A 25,046-nucleotide genomic window follows, 5' to 3' on the forward strand; every position below is an offset into this window, starting at 1 on the left:
ATTGTTATACTAATAATTTATTCATTTTCTTGTAGTTTTGTTACGTAAGGATGTGTATATATAATATATATATATATATATATATATATATATATTTATACACACATATAGATATATACATGTGTGTATGTGTATGTGTGTGTGCGCAAACATATATTTAGATTAATTCACGTAAAAAAATTAAAAACAAGTCAATATATGTAATTCAAAATATAGATAGTTTATTTATCATTTAACAAATATTAATATATATATATATATATATATATATATATATATAATTTAAATTTATACAATTATATTTTTATTTTATGTCTAAGAATAAAATTTATAGTAATATTATATGGCTATCTTCTTGTGAACATAGGAAATAATATATAGTTCAATTACATAGCAAGTTCGCAAAAAAATGAAAAACTTGATGCATGCAGTCATAAATATTTGTAAATACAAAAACATGGAATAGTAATACATCTAAATAAATAATAATTAAAACAGTAAAATAAATTACATACAAATAAAGTAGATACAATATAAAAACAATATTTATATGAAGTATATCCACCCATGCGAAGCTGCAATTTTTTTTATTTTAAATTTTTTCATCACAAGAAAAATCTGCCAAAATATTCTCTCAGTCTTTCGATTTGACGGTTGCGAATTGATATATGGCTTTCAATTTTGTCAGAAATCCGCTCTATGTAAATCTAATATATATAAACAAAGATTTGGACTATAAAATTAATATCCTCTTTATATAATAAATAAAACAAATATAAAATTAATATTCAGAAATTAATAAGACAAAACAATATTTCTCTTACATTCGTTTTCCATAATAATATTTATTTACCTTTTCTAAGTGAAAACTTCTAAAATATTTTGTGTTTCTCATTTTATCTAATAGAAATGCTTCGGCCTTTACCCTTTGAACGTATTTGTTTATTTCCTAAAATGTATTAGTTTTTTAACATCATAAATAAATAACGTTGATGTAACATTATCAAAATTATTTTAAACATTAAATAATAATTATAAATATTGCATTATTATCATCACATTTTGTATACATATATAAACACGTAAAATTTTTACCTCAGTTTGATTTACAGAATATACGTTGTTAATAATAGTAATTAATGCTGCAGTTATACTAACATTTCTAAAAACGAAAAAGCAATTGTATATATAACACACATAATAAACTTTTGTACACAATAATTATAAAGATATGTCACATTACTTTGGTTTTATTACGTGAAAATGATCTAATATGTATTTCAGTATAGTTGGATTCTTTGTATGCTTCGTAATAATATGTAAGAAACTGTTAAAAGAATTTGGATATTTCTGTGCTGTAGAACTGTTTTGTTCAAGTGTTGAATATTTTTTGATGAGATTAATATTTTCGGGGCAAGCCAAGTATTTTAAAAATTTAGAGTCAGATTTGTTCAATCCTTTAGTATACACTAATTCCCATGTGGTGTTGTTTATGGTAGTTATCATCAAACCTTTACAATATGTCCATTCCTTCCACCATGGCAAAAGTCTAAAACAAACAAAAATTATATTTTTATATTAAAGCTAAGCATATAGATCTTATGATTAAATTATTTGAACATTATAGACGATACCTACAAAAAAATTTGATTAAGAAAGGCAAAAATATGTAACAATATTTACTTGTATTTTGCAGGATCTTGGAGATGTTGTGTTAATTTATTATTGGCTACTTTCTTACAAGTGATGTCACCGAAAAAACATGCCCATCTTGCAGCTTCTTGTCGTAAACATATTCTGAGTTCGTCTGTATCATCAATTTCTTCATATTTGATTCTTTTAAGTATCTCGTGTAATATTTGTCTTACTTCAGACTAAAAATCGTTAATTATATATTTATACGTTCAGATTATAAATGTATTTAAAAATAATATATTTTTCATTATTTTCCAATAGATTATTAAAATTTTCTCTTTCTATGAAATAAACATACATATATATAATAGTATAATAGTATGTAAAATTTTAACGTTGCGGTATATGTTTTTCTATCTATTTAAACATTTTCTAGTAAATGAGTGCATATGCAAATATCTGAAATGCATTTTCATTGAAATTCCTTAATATTTACCGTCAATTTCTCAATTCCTTCTTCCAACACTATAAAAGTACTGGATAAGTATTCCAGAGCTTTAAAAAAAGGATACCATGCTATATAATCTCTTTCTCGTTGCAAATACTTTATGATATTCCAGAATACAAATGAATGGAGTTGGCCTCCTATCATTAAATGAAATGCATCATCGATAATTTGAGCACGATTAAGAACATGAATTTTCGTGTATTTATCAGAGTCTAGATATATGAAATTTTTCGCCAATTCAATACATCATAGTTAACGCGATAATATCCTGTCGAATAGTAAATGAGTTTTATCAATTTCTATTGTTTTGAATAATTTTATTATTATAATGTATTCATTTTCAAACGTTTTGGTTTCATATTTCTGTTTATATAAATTATAAATTAAAACGTATCAAAAATGTAATACATATAAATAAAATGCAAATACATATAGAAAATGAATTATAAAAATGTAATCATAATACTTGAAATATTAGAAAAAATAAAACTGTGCAAGATATTGTTGTGTATCATTAAATAAAATTGATTCTAACACAGACAATAGTTGTGCATAAATAATAATAATTTTATGTTTTCCAATATATATAATTTCCGTAATATGTAATGTTACAATAATTGTATTACCTAAATTTATTATTAATTTTATGTGTTTATAACTTATATATAATATTATATATATAATAATGCAGAAAATTACACAAAACATTTTAAATATATTATAATTATATAATATATATCTTAGATTTATATAAAAAAATAAATAAAATGAATAAAAATATGAATTAATATCAAATATATGTGGTAAAATAAAGACGGGAAATAAGTCGTAGTAAGCAGTCCATTCGTTAATATTTACCAGTTTGTTGTATATTGAAAATCACCCAACCATTTTCTTCAAATGGTAATAATAATTTGAATCGTTTTTCCGCGCATACCATATGATGATTTAAATTGTTAAAATCGGGAAATTTTTGCGTAGTAAATGTTACAGAAATGCAGCGAATCTTTAATATGTCGCCATATTCTATCCGTACATATCCTTGAAACATTGTATCATAATAATTTCGTTCTACGTTAATGAGAGGACAATGCTTTTCCAAAGCCCAATCTTCCATTTTTGTAAGTTGTAAAGCAATATCTCCATTGTTTGTTGAAACAGAATATTTCATAAGTTCCACAAAGTCACTATGTAATAGGCTAAATACACAAAGTGTAAAATATATAAAAGAATATCATAAATATGTTAAAACTGCCTGTATAATGTGTTAATATTAAAAAAATTTTATTAAATACTAAAAAGCAAAATATAAAATTGCACTTCAATTTATATGTTTAAATATATTTTATATTTATGTTCTGATAATAAAGAATATAACATAGTTTTAAATAAATTTAACAATTTTATTAATTTTTTTAGGCATTATTAGCATTAATAAAGATTTTATTTGAGCAAAGTATTGAGAGAGTATAGAATAATTAAAAAAAAAAGTAATAAGAAGTTGAAGACAAAAGAAAAATAAGAAAAATAATATAAAAAAGATCGATTTACAAAAAAGAGAAAATAAAAATAAAAAGAATAATGGAAAAGAGATATAAATGTTATATATATAAAAATCTGTTAACTAAGATTAGAAAGCAAATGTGGCACAAGTGCAATTAAAAAAACAGGTATTATAAGAATTATAAATGAAATATAGAAATTAAGGAAATAGTAAAATGAATATAAATAATTTCAAAATTATTAAAAGAATTCTATAAGCGCATAATATTACGAGAGAAGAAAATAAAAATAGAAAAGTAATAGAAAAGAGATATAAGAGTGACATATAAAAACCTGTTAAATATGATTAGAAGTCAAATGTAGCACAATATGCAATAAAAAAATAGATATTATAAGAATTACAAATGATATAAAGAAATAGAGGAAATAATTAAAAGAATAAAAATAATTTCAAAATTATTAAAAAAAATAACAAATCATGAAACAAAAATAAAGCACCAATGTGTATATGAAATAGTGATAACAATAAAACAACAATTTCTTTCTACACAAACGGTTTTCATAGAAAATTAATGAATTTAAAAATAATTCTAGTAGAAGATCTAGAAAAGTAATGGAATTGTAACACTAAGAAAAAAACGTTATGAAATAATGTCAGAAGAAATGAAAGAAAATAAGAGACATTATATAAAACTTCTATTATTACTACATTTATGTTGTACAATTTTATTTTTTTTATATTATATTCTATATTGTATTGTATTACTCACTCTTATATCGTATTACTTACTTATATACATATGTCTTTATGCCTTTCTGAAATATTTCATCTGTGAGAACGTGTTGCATCATGCGCAGTATAAAGGGTGCTACAATTTACATAAAAATTATGAATTAGATATATTATAAATATATATTTATTCTTATTATAAATATATATTTACTTGTAAACATAACAATTTTTTCAAGGAAAATTATATTGTATATGTATACAGCGTAGTAGTCACGTAAAAGTGAAATGTTTTTTATTGCCGCACCGTTTATCATTTTATTTACAGCAAATCTTTGAAGAACCATTTAATTAATTCCCTCTATCTACATATGTGCGGCTATTACCGGACATTTTGTGCATGCGTGTGTGTATGTGTGGGTGTAGGTGTGTGTATTTTTATAAAAATAATATTTAATTAAAATCCAAATAAAGAATTAATTATCTTTTAACTTTACACATATTTTAAAATATTAATAGTTGAAAATTTAAGAAGACTATTTTATTATATTACGTATACCTCTGATAGAATTGGGAATTTCCAATGAACTGTTAACTTGTGAAGTAGAAGGCCACATATAATAACTATCCAAATTAAAAGAGTAATGTTGATTTTGAACAACAAATAAATTGATTATTTGATAATTTGGATAAATCTATAGAAAAAAATGATTAATATATCAATATAACCGTTGTTAAAATACAAATACTAATATTGTTAACGTTATTTCATTCTTAAAACGAAACACTCTCATTTTGCAGAGCGCACATTAAAATAAATATAATATAATTTAAAATTTTGTATTGATATAATAAGCAAACATTACATATTTTTAAAATTATTGTCTCATGATATTATATTGTAGACTTCTTTTTAACAAATTTTTTAAAATAAATATTATGTGTATTAGTTTTTGATTATTTTATTTTATTTTAGATTTTATAAAAATTTAATAATGTCTAATAAAGTAATGTTGAAAAATATAAATTTTTTAAAAATCAAATAGTAATTATATGTATGTAAATATGTGAAAAAAATCATTTTTCAAAAAACAGTTGTTTATTTTATAAATTGCTAAATGTTTTTAAGACAATTCACAAAGAATACGTATATGTAGATTATGTAAAAAGGATTTGATTTAAAAATATCTTGCAATATGAATGCTTAAGTATTATATCGTTTGCAAAAAGTTGAGAGCAAGATAGCATTGACAATATTTAGAATAACCTGGTCGACAGCATACGTTGCAAGCCATGTAGTAAGACCTTTTTTAAACCAAAAATCCGACACTGACGGATCGTTCATCATGTCAATAAACCATTGCTGTGTCACTTTACGTCCTACTAATTGAGTTACTTCAATTTTGTTAGCAATAGGACATAATTGTTTATCATAGATGATATCTGTTTCCCTGAAAGTTATATCTAAATGTTAAGACTAAAATGTTTTATAGAAAATATTACTTTATTTTTGTTAAAATAATTGAATTTAATTGCTAGATGTACAATTTACGAACTCATAAGTACAATGTAGCAAATCAGTATTGTAAATCGTACGAAATATTTTTTATTTTTTAATTTAGAATATGAAATAACGATAAATTTCTGTTGATGTGAATATCGTTCACAAAAACAACAGTTTAATATATATAAAAAAATGTCATTTATTTTATAGCTTTATTGCAGTTTCAACATCTACTTTAGGTACGATTTAGCATACTCTATCCTTTATGTACGTATTAAAACGATAAAATTAAATTTTGTAATATATTATGAATAAATTTAATTCTACTAAAATTGTGGTTTTTGTAATTCCTTATACATTTGAACGTTTGCAGAAACAAAAAACTTTAATTTTTTTTTTAATTTTATAATTTTGCATACAAATATAATTTTATTTTTAACGTAACTTGAAGCACTTGTACTCACCTATAAAGAACAACTCCGAAAACTGTTATATCTTTGTCATGGAAATTTGGAATTGCAACATGATTCACGTTCCATATATTGTACGAACGTTTCCATTTATCTTGAAAAAACAACTTGATATGTTCAGCTGCATACATTGCAATATCCATGTGAAATTCAGATTTATGTCTGCACCACATATTAATGTTTTGAGTTTTGATACGACGAGGGAATAAGTAATTAGACACAATCATTGTTGCGTGATGAATCGACATTACAGGTGTGGTATTGTAGTGTCTCCATTGCAAATTGTACTTATCTCTTTCCGTATTTCGCAATGGCGTGTTTGACAAAGTAATGCAGTTATAACATCCCAAAGAAATGTTAAAGGTTGCTTCTAACGATAAATTATGCAAACATGGAAACGCTTGTCGGCCGCCTATTATCTGGAAATGCGGAGCACCTACCCAACTACATTTCAAAGAACATAAATTAATGAATTATTTTGACAAGTCTAAAAATATTAGAAATTGAAAAATGTATAAATGTTATATTCGTCAACACATATTATATTTTATGACTTTATTATATATTATTATAATAATAAAGGTATAGATTTACACTTGGATTTAAATTCCGCGATATGTGATAACATTTGGAATATTTAATACATAAATATATAGTATATTAATAACAATGTCTTATGTATTTGCATATTGTACATTATTTAATAAACATTTATCATTTACTTACGCAGTTTTTCCTTTTATATCAAAAATTTTAAAGCCTTTATCAGTAGCGCCTAAATATTTTATATTTAAGATGTACCTTCCAGGTGATAACTCATCCAGAAAGAAAATGTCAATTGAGTTTTCTGTAGTATTATATGTCGGTTTATAAACTGTATCTTTATCATTCTCATATTTTCCAAAATTTGTAATTAAAACTATATCGTTAATACATAATTTTTCTGAATGTAAATATATGTGTCTCGTTTTATTAAGAATGTTTATGCTGATATTGTATTCTCCATTAAAAGTTTTTGCTTTAATATGTGAGGTAAGCTTGATATCGTAATGCACTGATTTTATATATTCTGATGGTCGATAGCATGAAAATTCATTACGAATGAAAGCTGCCACAGCAATAAAAATTATTCCGCTACTTAATAATAGTTTTAGAAATATCATTATGTCGAAGAAAAGGAATATTTATTTTAGATCTGTAGAACACTGTGAACAAAAGATGAATAAAGAAATTAAATATAGCTTAGATGTCTTTTTTAAATGTATAATGTTCTTCTATAATATATAAACAAAAAAATAAATACAAAATGTATTAAAATTATTAAGTAAAAAACCTTTCTAATTATTGAAATATTATTTGGAATATAAAGATTTATATATAAAATTAGTTGCCTGAAGTAAATTATTTTTGTAAACACAAGAGCCGTCCTTGCTACATACATACGTACGTGTGTGTACATTCAAAGTAAGAAGAAGACAGTATGGATAAGAAAGACTGAAAAGCGGCGAGAGGAAAAAGAGGGCACATGTTTATTATTATGTTTTTATAAAGGTTTGTTTGCTTTTTTCTCTTAAATTGTGTATTATAAATTCTAAATAAACATTTACCGAGAAATAAAGCCAACATAAATTCAATTTCAAATTGTTTAAATTATATATATGATAAATTTTATATATATAATGTTCCAAAACTAGCAGTAAACCTGTTAAAAGCAGATACCTGATATCATTTAAAGACGATCATTCCTCAGCGAAAATGTAGAAGTATTAATAAATGTCGAGTTATAAGAAAATGAAAATAAATGGTTGTCCGCAAACTAAGCTTAATGGAAATCAAATATTAACGAAATCACATTCATCAATTAACTTTAAGTAGAGTTTTTGTTAATAGAATATTATTTTAAGGTTTGATTAGAAAGATATATGATGGAAAATTTGGGAACATGTAAATAATGTTAGTCTATCTCGACATTTTAGCAGAGGAAACATTAACTTTAAATAAATGATATAAACTATGAAGTCACCAGATAATAATTAAAAAATGGTAGTAATTTAATCGACCAATTCTAGCAAATAATTAAATTTATTGTATTTTCACAACGTTTCGGCCGTGGGTTTCGGCCCTTATCAAACTCTATGTTCTTAAATCACAACTTTTTTAAAAAATAAAAATTTGATCTTAAAATATGACATTATGTGTCATAGTTATTTCGTATTATACTATCATGTTATTATATAATGTCATATTTTAAGATCGAATTTTTGTTTTTTAAAAAAGTTGTGATTTAAGAACATAGCACTTGATAATAAGGGCCGAAACCTACGGCCAAAACGTTGTGAAAATACAATAAATTTAATTATTTGCCAGAATTGGTCAATTAAATTACTACCATTTATTAACTTTAAATGATCTCAAAAATTTACTATTAACAGGTTTACTACAATTTTTTAAAATTTCTGTATATAGTGGGTTTTTTTCAGATATTTCAGATTATACGCATCAAAATAGATGTGTTAACAATTGTTTCAAATTTATAATATTACAGATTTCTTCATTCGATTGTCAATTAGCATGTTCTATCAATTTACTGTATAATGTATAATTAATAAATAATTATTAAAATTTTTAATTAATTCTGACAATGAGTTTAAGTATTATAACTATAATCTTTATCAATGCTTATTTTATCCAATCTTTCTATTTGATATTATTTTTATATATATATTCTCACCATCAATATATGCATTAATACATGTAAATTGTTTTTAAATATTAAAGTAAAAATTAAATTTAATTTATATATTTGAAAACGTTTCAACTTTAACGGAGTATCTTATTAGATCGCTATGAACTATTGTTTATTCATTTTTAATTGAATATTAACGTACGTTTTGAGCGTTTTATATAAAATATTTTATGTAGAATATTTAGTATTCTGTCTATTTTAAATTAAACATGAGTAAGATGAGTATAAATAAAGTATTATGAGTAATATAATTTTACTTATTATTAATTGTTATTTTATTTCTCACTTAATAAAAGTAATTTATTTTTATTTTTTATAATACATTGCCTATATAAGGCGATATATCGAATACAAATTGAAAGCATTGTTCCATTTTTTATTTTTGTTATATATATACATAATATTCAATTAAATTATTATTTGATTATCCTTTTTTGTTAAAGTTATTCTACTCAATGGCAGTACAACATAAAAATTATTTTAAACATTAAATTGCGCGCAAATACTTTTTTATAAAAAATAAGTACGAAAAATGGAGAAAATAAAATTATAATAATTCAATAATAATGAAAAAACAATTAAAAGTGTCTATTATAAAAATTATTATGTGTTATAAAAATTATAGTATTATTAAGTATATTCTCTATAAAACTTTTGTGGGTTTACGATTATTTCAACATTACAATTTATAAAATATTATAATGTCGGCATTATTTGAAATTATCTCTGGATTAAATTTGAAAGATAATTTTGAATAAGACTATTCTATTTATAATAATATGTTAAAAATTCTGTAAAATTCCGTTATACTGTACAATTAAATATTTTTTGTGTTTGTAGACAAATATATGTTTATATATTTTTAACTTATTTTGACTTACCTAATATTTCGGAACAGTATGTTAATTGCAAAATTATATATGGATAAAATTATATATTTTTTAAATTACTGCAGCAAATTAATGCTTTAGCAGTGTGCAATGTTCGAAGAATATAATTATTCACACACACTTTATTACTGTCATTATATCTACCACGATATGGTTCGAAAGACCACGAAAGACTAACTGATTCTCTGTACGTATCATCATGATAAACATGATGTATAAGGTCAACAAAGCTTCTGAGATCGTTGTATATATTATATATACAGGGTCCGGTAACTAACGGACCAACGATTATAAATGGATTCTTTGATCAATTTGGGAACAATTTTTCCTCAGCGAAAATGTCGAAAAAGGTCATCATTTCCAATACAACTTTTTAATATTTGTCATGATGTATCTTTATAACTAAGCCTCAAATTCAAATTTTATTATAGTAAACTCTACCTGAAATTAACAGAAGAATGTAATTATGTTAGACTTTTAACTCCAAAACGTTTAGTTTAAAAAAAACCCATTTTTTTCAATCGCTTATAACTCGAAAATTATTGACTTCTAAACATTTTTGCTAAGGAAAAATCATCTCCAAATTGGCCAGAGAATCCGCCCTTAATCATTGGTCCGTTAGTTACCGGACACCCTGTATATATATATATATATATATATATATATAGTATATATATATATATATATATATATATATATATATATATATATATTACAAATGCTCCACACACATACATAAACACACAGGCGCGCGCGCTTCCTACTGTTTTCTTATTTTCTGTGTAACAGTTTTCTTAATTAAGCACATTCAAATTTTGCTATTATTAGAATAAAACATCTGTAAAAATATAACATTAATATTGATTGATATTATTTAGAAAACGCTTATATATATCTCAAATATAATGTTATATATATATAAATGCAAAAAATTACACAAAACATTTTAAATCTATTATAATTATATAATTAATATCTCAGATTTATATAGGAAAATAAATAAAATGAATAAAAATATAAAATAATGTCAAATATATGTGTATAAAATAAAGACGGGAAATAAGTCGTAATAAGCAGTCCATTCGTTAATGTTTACCAGATTGTTATATATTAAAAATCACCCAATCATTTTCTTCAAATGATAATAATAATGTTAAATGTTTTTTCACTCATACCATATGATGAGTTAATTTGTTAAAATCGGGAAATGTTTGTGTAGTGAAAGTTACAGAAATACAGCAAATTTTTAATATGTCGATATGTTGTATCCATCCATTTGTTTGACCCATTAAATCAAAATAATTTTGTTCTACTTTAATGAGAGGACAACGCGTTTCCAAAGACCAATCTTCCATTCCTGTTAGTTGAAAATGTTAGTAGAAAATGATCTCGTAAATACTTGATTGCATCTAGAGATAATTATATTTGTTGTATAAATGCAATATTAAAGAATGTTTATTTTATATAAATATACATTTTAACAAAAAAAATCTCATATTACACAATTATAGCTCTGACAATTCTTTTATTCTTGTAGCACCAAGTTTCATGCCTTTTCTCGCTTCTTTCGAAATCTAAAAATAACAAAAACAAAATAATATAATGTAAATGTACTGTTTTGATTCACTCATATAAAGAGAAACAAAAAGAAGCTTTACGTTAATTAAATTTAAAAATCCATGCGGCACATCCGGCATTATATCCAATGTAACATTGTTGCCGAGAGAACGAAGTCTTCTCGCAAAAGTGACGGAATCATCGAGAAACGGATCAAATTGCGCCGCCTAAAAGCAAATTTGTTACGCGTATAAGATGTTCCGAAATATTCAATCTTAATAGCGAGAACAGAACGTTTTACACTTTGCATAGTCAACAATTATAACAAAAAATTACCATTATTTTCGTGGGCGGAAATTTGACTAATATATTGTCTGATACAAGGCAAGGATGTATGAGCAGATCCTCCTTTGGTATCGTAAATACATATTCCTCCAAAGGAGTTTTTGCATTCTTTGTATCAAGCTGTCTAATATTTTTATTATTTCTTCGATCGAGAAACCATCTAAACAGAGACCATGATGTGCCACTTTGGCCTGAAACATTATTTTTTGACACTGCATTTTTCGTATAAAGGTGAAATAGACGAAATTAAAGGAAAGCGAATATTCTGTACATATTTAAAAATTTGTTAATATATTCTCGGAACTGAACTTGTATTCTTATAATCTTTAGTAATTATCCTTAGTAATTGGTGCATTAAAGTTTCTTCAAATGTATATTTAATTTTTTTGAGCCTAAGCATATTCTACATCTAGTCATTTGGAGTTGAAGTTTAGGTATTCCCTCTCGCTGACTCTTTCTTATTGAGTCAGTGAAAAGACATACCTAAACCCTTACTTCAAAAATGTGTTATTCACAAAAGTTTTTCGAAAAGATTTTCAAAAAAAACATCATGTCGTCAGCATATAATCTTATTTCAGATGAAGATAATTTTGAGATCATCAGGCCATTTTAATTTTTTTAAAAGGAATTACTATAATTTTCTTAAAAAATATGTTACTTTAAAAATGAATACAATATTTAAAATGGAATACCCTAAAAATGGATAATTGCTTTAAAGAAAAATATATGTAATTGCAGATTACATATTATACGAGATGTTATATAGTTTATGTAAAATTATATCAAATTAAATTATAAAATCTTTCATAAACTATTTATTTTTTCATCATATTACTCTTATAACTTTTCAAACAGAATATTGCGAGGAATCGATTTATATTAAAAAATACAGTAGTTCCATTTAAAAAATTCAAGATGATCTTATCCTGACCTTGATACGCTACTCAAGATTAAAGTGACAATTTATTGTAATAAATAGATATTTTTAAGTCATACAATTTATTTTTTCATTTTTTCCAAAATGTATTGTTTAAGAGATCTTTCACTTGTTACGTTTCAAATTAAATACCGTGTATCATATATTATAGGAATATGTACTAATATGTATATACCATCGATTTCTTTTGAGTTGACAGAAGTTAATGTCGAATTAGATGGAAGAGATTCTTTACTTTTTGCTCTGTTTTCGTTTGAATGCATTGCTGTAAGGTCGTTTTTATTCACTTCCGCAGAAGAGCTCTCTGCACCTAATTTTGCCCATTCTTCATTTTCATGTTTCCTGCGGAATAAATTATAGTATTTATTTGAATCGTACATTCGTCTTCATCACAATAAAATATGCATATGCAATACATCGGATAGTGTAGAAATGATTGATCTTTGTTTGATATATTCTTTTAAACTTCTACATAAAACATACTTATCATTATACTTCTACCTTTGCATCATATAAAAAATTTGAAATAAATAAGATATATATATAAAAAAGTTGATTTGAGAAAACTTAACTATAATAATATATTGACTAAAGTTTTATCTTACGTAAATTTGTCGTTATCAGTTCCCACGTAACACTTTAAGATTCGTATTATGGTACCGACCAATAAGAACGGATCGTTCAAAAAGAACATATGGGATGGCGATGGAAAAAAATCGATGATCACCGGTGAATAAATCACAAAAATACCAGTCGGTTTTCTTATATTTAACTGCACGCATCTGGAGGTGACTTGCAAGGACAAGACACCACCGGCGGAATCACCTGTCAAAAAATGAATCATTAAAATACACAGTCTTTTACCGCATCGAATAATCAAATCTGTCAATTATACACATTAAAGGCATGTCGAAGACAAAATTTGCTTACCTACAAGTATCACTTTTTTCGCTGTACTTCCGAGTAGAGTCGCATGATTTAACGCCCATGCGTAAGAATACAGGGCTTCTTCAAGGGAACGTGGATAGGGAGCTTCCGGGGCTAAACTGTAATCTATACACAAGATTGGTACGTCGAGCATCTTAGCCCACTCATATAGATACATTACGTGTGATTGCGATGTCTGTGCGATGAATCCCCCTCCGTGAATATAAATAATTAAACTGTCGCATGGATCATATAACTCTTCTCCTACGCTTCCAGATCCGATCTTGATGGAGTGTAGTATCAAGAAAAATTATTAATTGTTTTAGCAAAATATTTTAAATTTTTCTATTCTATGAATTATATAAATTATATATCTACTAGAAATATTTTTAATTAATTAGTAATTTTATATCGTATATATAATTAATATATATTTATTATTAAATATTGATTATACATTAATAATAATAATATATTAATTATATATGTATATACCCTGAAAAAAATATATTGAATTCGAATAAATATTTATTTCAGTACTGTCTTATAAATCATTTTTTTCAAATTAATAATATCAATTTGACGTGAAAGATATTTATTATTAAATTATTAAAAATTTATTACATATAAGAAAATTCTTTTCAAAACAAAAAAAATATTTATTTGTTTTACATTAATGATTTATATGGTAGTATTGAAATGAATATTTACTAATATAATATTTTTATTCAGTGTACGATATAATTAGATTAATATTATAATAAGTTAAATAAAGCATATAATAACTCGTATATACTACAATCAAGTTATATTTTAATTTAACACTTAATCTCAATATTTTACCATTCCTACGCGTCGTTTGAAACTCAGCAATTTAAGATTTATCGACTTCTTTCCAATGTGGCTATTCGGTATTGGAATTGACACAGTTTCACCATTGAGAGTAGGCAGAATTATTTCCTCGGGTGGAATACATATTGGTTGATTGACTGCCAACGAGGGATAAAATATGCACAATATTTCTAAAATATAAATATAATATACACATATTCATTATTTAAATACACTTGATCAAGAAAAAACAGTACAATAAAAAAAATGGGAAAAAATTGTGATACTTTTATTATTTATAACGCAGCTAATAATTATGAATAAATTAATACAAATTGTCGCTTGTATATTAAAAACAAAGTGATAAATCTAAGGCCAACTTATCGAGCTGAATATTCGAGATGTTCAGTCAATTACCATTTATTACATGTATAAATTATAAAACTACAGTCATTAGATATTAAAACTAACGCAAATTACAATCATTCTATAAACGTTTCGACCGCACGCGGTCTTCTTCAGTATAATTATTGAAATATAAATGTAATAATTATGTTATTTACATCGCTGAGTTATATCAATATGAAATAATTCTTTTTTTTAACGACAAATTCTGATTTAAAATATGTGACTGACGTCTATCAATTCAAGTCGCCGATTAAGCGAAAAATTTTCGTATCGATATCCGTTCAAGCAAATTTAAAAAAAAAACGAACTTGCACGCTCTTTAATTAACTCACAGCGAGCAATTCAAAATATTTGATATGTTAATCAGTTTTCAGGTTCTCACTTTGTCATCAGTCATTGCAAAATTGATTATTCCACGTAATCAATATTAAATTTTCCTCAAACTACAGAAATCAAGCTTTATCTTTATTTTTTAAACATATCGATATTATAAATAGTCGACAAAAAATGACCTCTTTCAGGTTCGGAGATTTTTTAAAGCGTATTCTTGTAGAGTTTTTCATGCTGATTACGAATCCGTCTGAGAAAAATGCGTATCATACCATGTTTTTGTATGTCGAACAGTGTTATTAGCTGCGTTATAAATATTTAAAACTTTTTTTCTATTTTTTTATTGCATCTTTTTTTTTAATTGAGCTTATATTTTTTTTGTAAATATTATATAAATGTATTTTTAGATTTAATGAATAAAATTTGTGATCTTAAATTTCTTACTCATTTCAAGCAGGGACCAGTATGCTTTGATAAAATAAATATCAGCATATTGACATATGTTAACAATACGACGTGCTGTCGCTTCAGGATCCAAAAAATACTCTATGCAATTAACGCATCGTCTTAGTATTGTATTATTATTATAATATATTTCGCTATAAGCTGCCGTAGCTGACATCATTAATTTTAGTGTCTTTTTTAAACTATCACAGAACTAAAAAAGTTATGACATTTCAGATATTTTCACATTAAATATTTTTAAATAAATTTAATCCGACAAATATTATTTGCAAATATATACTACCTGAAATCCTACACATCTGCCATAGAAACAATGTTGATTAACATGTTCTATCAGACCGAGAAATTCTTGAGGACTGTGGTTCGTTATTATCAGAGACGGTTTTCCATCGTTCATTATTTCTTGGCTACTCCATCTATAGAATATTTTTAAATATGGCAAAGATATTTTTAACGATACCAATAGTTGGGAACATGCTTCTATTTCTCTGCAAATTATACTTATATAATCCGTGTATTATAAAATATACAGGGTTTACCAAAAGTGTGGCAACCCCTAAATATCTCGGAAAATATACGTTTTACAGAAAAGTGTTTCGAACAAAAGTTGTAGAGTTTAAAAAGATCCACATACTGATTCGTACGATACACGTTTTATGGAGCAGTTTTTTTGGTAATTTGACTTCAGCGAAATATGAGGATATGTTGAGGAATTAAATACTTTCGGCAATACAAGCAATAACAGGTGAAAACTTCGATCAGATATGGTTTCAGTTGGGTCTTTGCTTTTGCTGACTGGATCCATGACCGATCTTGTCCTAGTTGGCTGGATCCACGACCGATCTTGCCTTATAGTTGACTGGATCACACACACAACAGATGCAAATCCGAGCGAGTAACCTCCATGTGGTATACCTTGAATAATGTTAAAACCGGCGGTACTCTAACGTTAAACCCTCATAACTCGCAAAGTACGTAATAAAAATGAACATTATTATAGTGCTTTGGAAAGCTCTTGAATTAAGCTATAAGAATATGCAATCAAATGTAGGGGGTGCCATTTGAAAAAATCAACGTGACCTTGACCTGACCTTGACGACGCCATCCAAGGTCAATCTGATAGAATATGTGGATCTTTTTAAACCCTACAACTTTTGTTCGAAACACTTTTCTGTAAAACGTATATTTTCCGAGATATTTAGGGATTGTCACACTTTTGGTAAACCCTGTATGTTAAATAGATGTGTGCGTGTGTGTGTGGTTTTTATACAATTACTTCGTGTGATGACTCTCTCGGAATAATAATGAGTCTTTCTGACGATACATCTTTTGGCAAACTTGTTCGGAGTGCACGATACTTTTGTCGATCATCAAGAGGAAACTTCTGTATCCATTTCCCGGAGTCGTCTCGTCGAAATCGAAGCATGGCGCGAATTTGACTATTTCGTTGTAAATCGGCTGCAATTCGTCCAGTTGCTGCAAAATCACCAGCAGCGCAGCCTTGATTCTATCACTGTTTTTATGACGATGAGACGTGAAATATTCCACGCTGACGTTGCACAAGTTTCGCAAATCGTTCCATTGTGACGATTTAAGATTTTCGGATGATCTGTCAAAATTATCGTGATGATTGACAGGTGACATTTGAGTGTTGTCCTGGCGAACGCGTCGCACTGACTGATATAAAATGAAACCACGAAAACAACTGGGTATCAGTGTTCAGCTTGATAAGACTTACTCAGCGTTTGTCGACAGACTGAATGAATTATCCTATCATTTGTTATATAAAGATTGAACCAGCCTTTCATATGTTATATATAATATAAAGAACCATCCTATCATATGTTATGTAACGATGAAAGTCCTTCTGATGTCCTATTGATGATATCATTATAATTATAGCAACAGAATAATTTATGAATAATTAAAGTTATATTTTAATGAGATATATCATGTTATATAAAAGGCTATTCTCGTATACATAGTAGTGGTCTTCTACTACAATCCGCTACATTATCCCTAACAGGTAAGTTTAACGTATGATAGAGAGAACAAAAGACATCTCTGTGGAATATCTAGAGATAATTATATTCGCTTTATAAATGCAATATTAAAAAATATTTATTTTTTTATTAATATACAAAAAATAATCTTAACAAAAAAATTCTCATATTGCACAATTATAGCTCCAACAATTCTTTTATTCTTCTAGCAGCGAATTTCATGCCTTCCACCGCTTCTTTCGAAAACTAAAAATGGAAAGTACAAAATAAAATAGTGTAAATGTACTCTGTTAATTCACTTACATAAAGAGAAACAAAAAAAGTTTTACATGTACTAAATTTAAAAATCCATGCGGCATATCCGGCATTATATCCAATGTAACGTTGTTGCCGAGAGAACGGAGTCTTCTCGCATAAATGATGCAATCATCGAGGAAAGGATCAAATTGTGCCGTCTAAAAACATATTTATTATGTATAAGATGTTCCAAAATATTCAATCTTAATAGCGAGAACAGAACGTATCACACTTGGATTCGTCAAACATTATAACAAAGAATTACCATTATTTTTGTGGACGGAAAATTGACTAATAAATTGTCTGATACAAGGCAAGGATGTATGAGCAGATCCTCCTTTGGTATTGTAAATACAAATTCCTCTAAAGGAGTTTTTGCATCCTTTGTATCAAGCTGTCTAATATTTTTATTATTTCTTCGATCAAGAAACCATCTAAACAGAGACCATGATGTGCCACTTTGGCCTGAAACATTATTTTTTGACACTTCTTTCTTTTATATAAAGGCGAAATAGACGAAATTAAAGGAAAGCAAATATTCTGTACATATTTAAAAATTTACTACTATACTTTCGGAACTGAGCTGGTATTTTTATATCCTTAGTAATTGTTGCATTAGATTTTTTTATAAAGTATATTTAAAAGCTAACAAAAGTAGATGTGTGTATACAAGCAAGAAAGAATCATCGATCTGATGTTTTTTGAGTAAAATAGACTTTCCGGTTGATGATCTCTTTGAACCTAAGCACATTTGACGTCACGTCATTTAGAGTTAAAGTTTAAGTATGCCAACTCACATATCTAAAGCCTGACTCTTTCTTCCTGAGTCAGCGGAAGAGCATAAGCTAAACTTTTAGTTTAAAAATGTGTTATTTATAAAAGTTGTTTGAAAAAGTTTTCAAAAGGGGAATCTTATCGTACCTAAGTGTAGTCTTATTTCAAATAAAGATATTTTTGAGATCATAAAGTCATCGTTATTTTTTTAAACGGAATCTCATTAAACTTTTTTAAAAATGTTATTTTATAAATGAATACATTATTTAAAATAAAACACCCTGAAAACAGATAAATGCTTTTAAGAAAAATATATATAATTGCAAATTACATATTTTACGAGATATTTTATAGTTTGAATGTAAAATTATATCAAATTAAATTATATAATTTCATAAACTATTCATTTTTTTGATAATATCACACGTATAATTTTTCAAACAGAATATTGCGAGAAATCGATTCTATTAAAAAAATATAGTAGTTCTATTTAAAAAATTTATGATGATCTTATCCTGATCTTGAATACGCCTCTCAAGATTAAAGTTATATTATATTATATTAAACAGATATTTTTAAACTTTACAATTTTTTTCAAACTTTTTCTAAAATATATTGTCACGATTATATAAGGATATGTATTAATCAATTTATGTATATACCATCGATTTTTTTTGAGTTGACAGAAGTTAATGTCGAATTAGATGAAAGAGATGCTATACTTTTCGCGCTGTTTTCGTTTGGATGCATTGCTGTAACGTGATTTTCATTCACTTCAACAGAAGAGCTCTTTGCATCCAGTTTCGCCCATTCTTCATTTTCATGCTTCCTGCGGAATAAATTATAGTATTTATGTGAATCATACAATTGTCTGCATCACAATAAAATATGTATATGCGATACATCAAACAGTGTAGAAATAATTGATCTTTGTTTGATATATTCTTTTAAACTTTTACATAAAACATATTATTCATTATACTTTAATTTTCATCGTATAAAAAAATGTAAAATAAAAAAAAAATTGTAATTTTGATTTGAGGAAGATTATAATAATATTAACTAATGTTTTATCTTACGTAAATGTGCCTTTATCAGTTCCCACGTAAGCCTTCAAAAGTCGTATTATGGTACCGACCAATAAGAACGGATCGTTCAAAAAGAACATATGAGATGGCGATGGAAGAAAATCGATGATCCCTGGTGGGTAAACCACAAAAATACCGGTCGGTTTTCTTATATTTAACTGCACGCATCTGAAGATAACTTGCAAGCACAAGACACCACCGGCGGAATCACCTGTCAAAAAATGAATCATTAAAGTATACAGTCTTTTACCGCATCGAATAATCAAATCTGTCAATTATACACATTAAAGGCATGTCGAAGACAAAATTTGCTTACCTACAAGTATCACTTTTTTTGCTGTACTTCCGAGTACAGTCGCATGATTTAACGCCCATGCGTAAGAATACAGGGCTTCTTCAAGGGAGCGTGGATAGGGAGCTTCCGGGGCTAAACTGTAATCTATACACAAGATTGGTACGTCGAGCATCTTAGTCCACTTATGTAGGTACATTACGTGTGATTGTGATGTCTGTGCGATGAATCCCCCTCCGTGAATATAAATAATTAAACTATCGCATGGATCATATAACTCTCCTCCTGCGCTTCCAGATCCGATCTTGATGGAGTATGGTTTTAACAAAAATTATTAATTGCTTTAGCGAAATATTTTAAATTTTTCTACTCTATAAATTTTTTAAATAATATACCTACTAAAGATATTTTTAATTAATTAGTAATTTTATATCGTATATATAATTAAAATATATTTATTATTAAATATTGATTACACATTAATAATAATAATAATATATTAATTATATATGTATGTACCCTGAAAAAAATATATTAAATCTGAATAAATATTTATTTCAGTACTGCCTTATAAATCATTTTTTTCAAACTAATAATATCAATTTGACGTGAAAGATATTTATTATTAAATTATTAAAAATTTATTTCATATAAGAAAATCCTTTTCAAAACAAAAAAAATATTTATTTGTTTTAAATTAATGATTTATATGGTAGTATTGAAATGTATATTTACTAATATAATATTTTTATTCAGTGTACGATATAATTAGATTAATATTATAATAAGTTAAATGAAGCATATAATAACTCGTATATACTACAATCAAGTTATATTTTAATTTAACATTTAATCTCAATATTTTACCATTCCTACGCGTCGTTTGAAACTCAGCAATTTAAGATTTATCGACTTCTTTCCAATGTGGCTATTCGGTATTGGAATTGACACAGTTTCACCATCGAGAGTAGGCAGAATTATTTCCTCGGGTGGAATACATATTGGTTGATTGACAGCCAACGAGGGATGAAATATGCACAATATTTCTAAAATATAGATTTAATATACACATATTTATTCTTTAAATACATTTGGTCATTATTTAAATACACTCAATCAAGAAAAAGACAATACAATAAAAAACTAAAGAAAAAGTGTAAAACTTCTATTATTTACAACGTAGCTAATAATTATGTTATTGAGGTCGCTGACATCGAGTTATATCAATATAAATAAATTCGGTTTTTTAACGGCAAATTGTGATTTAAAATGTGTGTTTGCCGTTTATCAATTCAAGTCGCCACAATTCCGCGAAAAATTATCTCATTGATTTCGTTAAAGCACATATTTGAACGGAAAAATCAAAATAAAAAATTTGAACTTACACGCTTTTTATCTCATTTAAGTTACATTAATTGATTCACTCCGTGCAATTCAAAAAGCTAGATGTGTTAATCAGTTTTCAGTTTCTCACTTTGTCGTCAGCCATTGTAAAAGTGATTATTCCACGTAATCAATGTTAAAATTTTTTCAAATTACAGACATAAAGCTTTATTTTTATTCTTTAAACATATCGATATTATAATTATTAGCTGCGTTATAAATATTATAAGTTTTTTCTATTTTTCTACTGTATCTTTTTTTAATCAAGTTTATATTTATTTGTTTGTAAATATTATATAAATGTATTTTTAGTTATAGTAATAAAATTTGTGATCTTAAATTTCTTATTTCTTACTCATTTCAAGCACGGACCAACATGCTTTGGTAAAATAAATATCAGCATACTGAGATATGTTAACAACACGACGTGCTGTCGCTTCAGGATCCAAAAAATATTCTATGCAATTAACGCATCGTCTCAGTATTGTATTATTATTATAATATATTTCGCTATAAGCTGCCATAGCTGACATCATTAATTTTATTGGCTTTTTTAAACTATCACAAAACTAAAAAAATTATGACATTTCAGATATTTTCACATTAAACATTTTTAAATAAATTTAATCCGACAAATATTATTAAAGAATATGTACTACCTGAAATCCTGCGCATCTACCGTAATAACAATGTGGATTGACATGTTCTATCAGACCGAGAAATTCTTGACGGCTGTGGTCCGTTATTATCAGAGGCGGTTTTCCATCGCTCATTATTTCCAAGCTATTCCATTTATACAATATTTTTAAATATGGCAAAGTTATTTGTAACGATATCAATAGCTGGGAACATGCTTCCGCTTCCCTACAAATTAAACTTATATAGTCCGTGTACTCTAAAATATATGTTAAATAGATGTGTGCGTGTGTGTGGTTTTTATACAATTACTTCGTGTGATGACTCTCTCGGAATAATAATGAGTCTTTCTGACGATACATCTTTTGGCAAACCTGTTCGGAGTGCACGATACTTTTGTCGATCATCAAGAGAAAACTTCTGTATCCATTTCCCGGAGTCGTCTCGTCGAAATCGAAGCATGGCGCGAATTTGACTATTTCGTCGTAAATCGGCTGCAATTCGTCCAGTTGCTGCAAAATCACCAGCAGCGCAGCCTTGATTCTATCACTGTTTTTATGGCGATGAGACGTGAAATATTCCACGCTGACGTTGCACAATTTTCGCAAATCGTTCCATTGTGACGATTTAAGATTTTCGGATAATCTGTCAAAATTATCGTGATGGTTGACAGGTGGCATTTGAGTGTTTTCTCGGCGAACGCGTAGCACCGACTGATATAAAATCAATACACCAAGATACCTGTGCATCACTCTTCAGTTTGATAACATTTTTAAATACTTGACTGCCCAGCAAACAGTATATAAATGTTATATACTTAAGCATGTTACATATAACGTATATGTTAGTTGTAATTTCCCACTCATAGATGTAACATTTTTAATATTACATATATTACATTGTAGTTATATTGTCATTATATCCCAAGATAGCACTGACTTATCAATACATCAATGTGCTATTTGGTATATAATTACAATATAACTATAATGTAATATATGTTATATTAAAATGTTACATCTATGAGTCGGAAATTACAACTAACATGGATGTTACATGTAACGTACACGTTATATTACCTGTTATATTCCGTTTTATTATAGCAATGTAACAATTATATATCGGTTTTTGCTGGATGTGATTGTGCATAAAATGTAAGCTCCTTATATTTAAAATAATGTATAATTATTTTTCAAAATAAATGTATAAAGGTTCTACGTATTAAAAATATAAAACAATTAAAAGGCCAATAAGAACCAGCGTAGAGATCATACACGCAATATAAAATTAAAGAGGTTACTAAATTAAAGTAAATTAAAGTAACTAAATTAAAGTAAATAAATCATAAAGTTGAATATAAATTTAATTATCTGACGTTTCGGTTCCACTTCGGACCATCTTCAGAGACTAGAATCATACAAATTTGAAGATATAACAGATGCAATAATGTCAACAAATTATAAAATTATAACAACTATCTAAGATACATACTTCTAATACAATAAGATAAAATGAAAACTCGTGTGCTTAATCGATCTCTCGTCAAGGGAGCCTCGCATCGGTAGCAAACGATAGAAAAATGCATCTCCATGCACACTTCGCAAGTTTAGACTGTTTTTTTTGCTTTTTAATATAAATCATTTCCGTCCTCAATCTCATACTTACAAGTTGTTAGATAAGGTTCCTCATCCAAGATTTCAATATTAGTCCAATCAAACTCATGATTAGATAATCTACGTTCAGTAATCACTGATTGTTGCGAAGTATTTCTATTAATATGGTTACGATGTTCACTTATGCGAGTCTTTAAGAGTCTACTAGTCTGACCAACATAAGTTGCATCACAATCTTTGCAACAAATTTTATATACCACGTTGCTGTGTAAATCATTTGATAACAAATCCTTGTATCTTTAGTAACCTCTTTAATTTTATATTGCGTGTATGACCTCTACGCATGGTTCTTATTAGCCTTTTAATTGTTTTATATTTTTTTAAAGTAACTGAAAAGTAACGACTCGTTACTTTTTGAGTAACTGTAACGAGTTATTTTTTATAATCGGTAATTGTAACTAGATACTTTATCAATGAAATAACTGTAACTGTAACTAGTTACTTTTACAAAGTAACTTTCCCAACCCTGTAATATACATATATATAATATATACCTTTACAATTTTTTCTTAAATACACGTTTGTCCACATTAATCTATTTATTGTAAAACAGACTATTATAATTATAATTTGCAATAAAACAATACAGTCATTAGTAATTGAGTTTATTGAGTAAATAAAATAAGGATAAAAATTCCATGAATGACTAATCTTTTAAAAATAATTAATCTATTTTTAAAATTCAAAATATATAATTTAATATTTCTCGAAGATATATATACACACAATTTTGTGTCATAATATACAAAATATTTCGAAAATATAAGGATACTTAAATATACTTCGTCGAACGCTTTATCGTTCGAATTACCAGAGCTCTAATTATAATTCGCAATCGTTTATTATCGCATCGTCTGTGCTAAATTTATTGCGACCTAATGTTTTTTATTATAAATTGGAAGATAGTTACTCTCATATTTTTATTTTTAGCATATGTTTATTCTAAAATTTTAATCTTTTTACTAATATTAATTATATGACAATCACATTACTTTGCGTATTAAAAGATCTCTTTTTTCCATTTTATATATAAACACATAAATATAATATATGTAAACAAAAAAAAAATATTATCGGTAGTCAAGTCATTGAAAATAATATTGCAAATACTTGA

General features: G+C 26.5%; 4 protein-coding genes across 5 annotated transcripts; all 4 read right to left on the reverse strand.

Annotated features, from left to right (window-relative positions):
• Positions 1-321: 321 nt before the first annotated feature.
• Positions 322-2,375, reverse strand: LOC114944544 (uncharacterized). Its single transcript, XM_029320512.2, has 6 exons — positions 2,132-2,375; positions 1,684-1,874; positions 1,244-1,549; positions 1,096-1,162; positions 854-949; positions 322-707 (listed from the first exon to the last, which is right to left on the reverse strand). Exons 1-6 carry the CDS (start codon positions 2,285-2,287, stop codon positions 606-608), a joined length of 918 nt encoding a protein of 305 aa, XP_029176345.2. The 5' UTR covers positions 2,288-2,375; the 3' UTR covers positions 322-605.
• Positions 2,291-10,145, reverse strand: LOC146721922 (aminopeptidase N-like). Its single transcript, XM_085485973.1, has 8 exons — positions 9,978-10,145; positions 7,077-7,555; positions 6,345-6,794; positions 5,644-5,827; positions 4,936-5,071; positions 4,437-4,515; positions 3,002-3,342; positions 2,291-2,411 (listed from the first exon to the last, which is right to left on the reverse strand). Exons 2-8 carry the CDS (start codon positions 7,511-7,513, stop codon positions 2,356-2,358), a joined length of 1,683 nt encoding a protein of 560 aa, XP_085342099.1. The 5' UTR covers positions 7,514-7,555; positions 9,978-10,145; the 3' UTR covers positions 2,291-2,355.
• Positions 10,146-11,423: 1,278 nt separating this feature from the next.
• Positions 11,424-17,551, reverse strand: LOC114944549 (hormone-sensitive lipase-like). 2 transcript variants are annotated; one of them, XM_029320520.2, is made up of 10 exons: positions 17,063-17,551; positions 16,070-16,202; positions 15,766-15,979; positions 14,596-14,774; positions 13,756-14,035; positions 13,431-13,650; positions 13,001-13,167; positions 11,880-12,079; positions 11,645-11,770; positions 11,424-11,560 (listed from the first exon to the last, which is right to left on the reverse strand). In XM_029320520.2, the coding sequence occupies exons 1-10, from the start codon at positions 17,428-17,430 to the stop codon at positions 11,492-11,494; spliced, it is 1,956 nt and encodes a 651-aa protein (XP_029176353.1). In that variant the 5' UTR covers positions 17,431-17,551; the 3' UTR covers positions 11,424-11,491. The 2 variants fall into 2 exon arrangements, with proteins under 2 accessions (XP_029176353.1, XP_029176352.1); XM_029320519.2 differs by having other exon boundaries at positions 16,070-16,274.
• Positions 17,552-19,505: 1,954 nt separating this feature from the next.
• LOC114944543 (hormone-sensitive lipase-like) lies at positions 19,506-22,944 on the reverse strand. Its single transcript, XM_029320511.1, has 7 exons — positions 22,572-22,944; positions 22,283-22,487; positions 21,979-22,192; positions 21,108-21,286; positions 20,265-20,544; positions 19,940-20,159; positions 19,506-19,689 (listed from the first exon to the last, which is right to left on the reverse strand). The coding sequence occupies exons 1-7, from the start codon at positions 22,937-22,939 to the stop codon at positions 19,506-19,508; spliced, it is 1,650 nt and encodes a 549-aa protein (XP_029176344.1). The 5' UTR covers positions 22,940-22,944.
• Between the last annotated feature and the right edge of the window lie 2,102 nt (positions 22,945-25,046).

The sequence above is a fragment of the Nylanderia fulva genome, unplaced genomic scaffold (genome assembly GCF_048542155.1).
Source record: "Nylanderia fulva isolate GAGA-0341 unplaced genomic scaffold, ASM4854215v1 Scaffold4, whole genome shotgun sequence".
In the NCBI taxonomy this organism is placed as follows: Eukaryota; Metazoa; Arthropoda; class Insecta; order Hymenoptera; family Formicidae; genus Nylanderia; species Nylanderia fulva.

What these genes read in the sequence shown, in the direction of transcription:
- LOC146721922 (XM_085485973.1), bottom strand. Translation starts at nt 7,513, where the DNA reads ATGATATTTCTAAAACTATTATTAAGTAGCGGAATAATTTTTATTGCT. An exon ending in CAACGTATGCTGTCGACCAG is followed by an intron (nt 5,072 to 5,643) that starts GTTATTCTAAAT and finishes TTTTTTCTATAG; the next exon opens with ATTTATCCAAATTATCAAAT. An exon ending in ATAAAGACATATGTATATAA is followed by an intron (nt 3,343 to 4,436) that starts GTAAGTAATACG and finishes TTGTGTATTTAG; the next exon opens with CCTATTACATAGTGACTTTG.
- LOC114944549 (XM_029320519.2), bottom strand. Translation starts at nt 17,430, where the DNA reads ATGTCACCTGTCAATCATCACGATAATTTTGACAGATCATCCGAAAAT. An exon ending in CGAGAGAGTCATCACACGAA is followed by an intron (nt 16,275 to 17,062) that starts GTAATTGTATAA and finishes TATAATTTGCAG; the next exon opens with AGAAATAGAAGCATGTTCCC. An exon ending in CTGGTCCCTGCTTGAAATGA is followed by an intron (nt 14,775 to 15,765) that starts GTAAGAAATTTA and finishes TTTATATTTTAG; the next exon opens with AAATATTGTGCATATTTTAT.
- LOC114944544 (XM_029320512.2), bottom strand. Translation starts at nt 2,287, where the DNA reads ATGATAGGAGGCCAACTCCATTCATTTGTATTCTGGAATATCATAAAG. An exon ending in CAAGATCCTGCAAAATACAA is followed by an intron (nt 1,550 to 1,683) that starts GTAAATATTGTT and finishes TGTTTGTTTTAG; the next exon opens with ACTTTTGCCATGGTGGAAGG. An exon ending in ATTCTGTAAATCAAACTGAG is followed by an intron (nt 950 to 1,095) that starts GTAAAAATTTTA and finishes AATACATTTTAG; the next exon opens with GAAATAAACAAATACGTTCA.
- LOC114944543 (XM_029320511.1), bottom strand. Translation starts at nt 22,939, where the DNA reads ATGCCACCTGTCAACCATCACGATAATTTTGACAGATTATCCGAAAAT. An exon ending in GTAGATGCGCAGGATTTCAG is followed by an intron (nt 22,193 to 22,282) that starts GTAGTACATATT and finishes TAATTTTTTTAG; the next exon opens with TTTTGTGATAGTTTAAAAAA. An exon ending in TTGGTCCGTGCTTGAAATGA is followed by an intron (nt 21,287 to 21,978) that starts GTAAGAAATAAG and finishes TCTATATTTTAG; the next exon opens with AAATATTGTGCATATTTCAT.